The sequence below is a fragment of the Fukomys damarensis genome, unplaced genomic scaffold (assembly GCF_012274545.1).
Source record: "Fukomys damarensis isolate Sample0158 unplaced genomic scaffold, DMR_v1.0_HiC HiC_scaffold_37, whole genome shotgun sequence".
Classification (NCBI taxonomy): Eukaryota; Metazoa; Chordata; class Mammalia; order Rodentia; family Bathyergidae; genus Fukomys; species Fukomys damarensis.
The window spans coordinates 967,138-968,154 of NW_022900949.1; the positions used below are offsets into that span (position 1 = coordinate 967,138).

Consider the following 1,017-nt stretch of genomic DNA (forward strand, 5'->3'; position numbering starts at 1 on the left):
TCGCCCCCTGTGCTCACCCTCCTGCTCCCTTCAGCTCCTGCAGCTCTGGGAGAAGAACGGCTACTTCGATGACTCCATCATTCAGCAGCTGCAGAGCCCGGCCCTGGGCCTTGGCCAATACCAGGTGAGTCCCAGCGAGCGTCTGGGCCAGGCCCTGCCTTCTCTCCTGAGCCTCCGCCTGGGCACTTGTGGCTCCGCTGGGTCAGGGACGGTACTCAGCTGTTTCCTCTGTGCTGTCCTGGAGGCCACTCCCTCCCCACAGAAGGGCTCACCAGGACCTTGCGGTCCATGGTATTTCGAATGTTGCCCCGTGGTCCATCCTTATAAAGTGGAGTCATTCCGCTAGCCACAGCGGGTCACCTGCTCTGCGCCTCCTGACTTGGTGGCACTGCTTTCACTGAGCTGTGGCTGTGCCTGTTCTTTCATGAGACGCCTTACTGGACTCTGCGGACCCCCAGAAGGTGACCACTGTCCTGTCTTATGGGCAAGGGACCTGAGCATGGGAGCCCCAGTGGCGTGTTGGATGCCACGCAGCAAGTTAGTGGCCGGGCCCCAGAACGCGCCCATAGGGCTTCTCCACAGCGTTTCCTGTTCTTGTGTTTGCAGTGCCGGGCAGGAACCCGCGGCCTTGGGCCAGCCAGGCAAGCACTCGGCACCGACCACACAGGCTGCCCCCGTGCACACGTTTTCATGGCTGTGCAGTGGCCCAACACGGGCTGCGGTCTCCTTCCTGTTCCCAGGAGCCCTGGCTGCCGTGGCCGGGGTGTCCTGAGCCTGAGTGCTGCACCTTCCCTCCCGCCAGGCCACCCTGATCAGCGAGTACTCATCGGTGGTGCAGCCCGTGCAGCTGGCCTTCCAGCAGCAGATCCAGACGCTGAAGACGCAGCACGAGGAGTTCGTCAGCAGCCTGGCGCAGCAGCAGCAGCAGCAGCAACAGCAGCAGCAGCAGCAGCCACAGGTCCAGATGCCCCAGCTGGAGGCCGAGGTCAAGGCCACTCCACCCCCGCCTGCACCGCC

General features: G+C 63.7%; 1 protein-coding gene across 1 annotated transcript in view; it reads left to right on the forward strand.

The window, feature by feature from the left end:
• The window catches only part of Cherp (calcium homeostasis endoplasmic reticulum protein), a 9,918-nt gene that overhangs the window by 4,268 nt on the left and 4,633 nt on the right, over window positions 1–1,017 (forward strand). Inside the window, 2 exon segments of the mRNA XM_033759379.1 lie at window positions 35–124; window positions 803–1,014. Coding sequence (XP_033615270.1) covers window positions 35–124; window positions 803–1,014 — 302 coding nt within the window.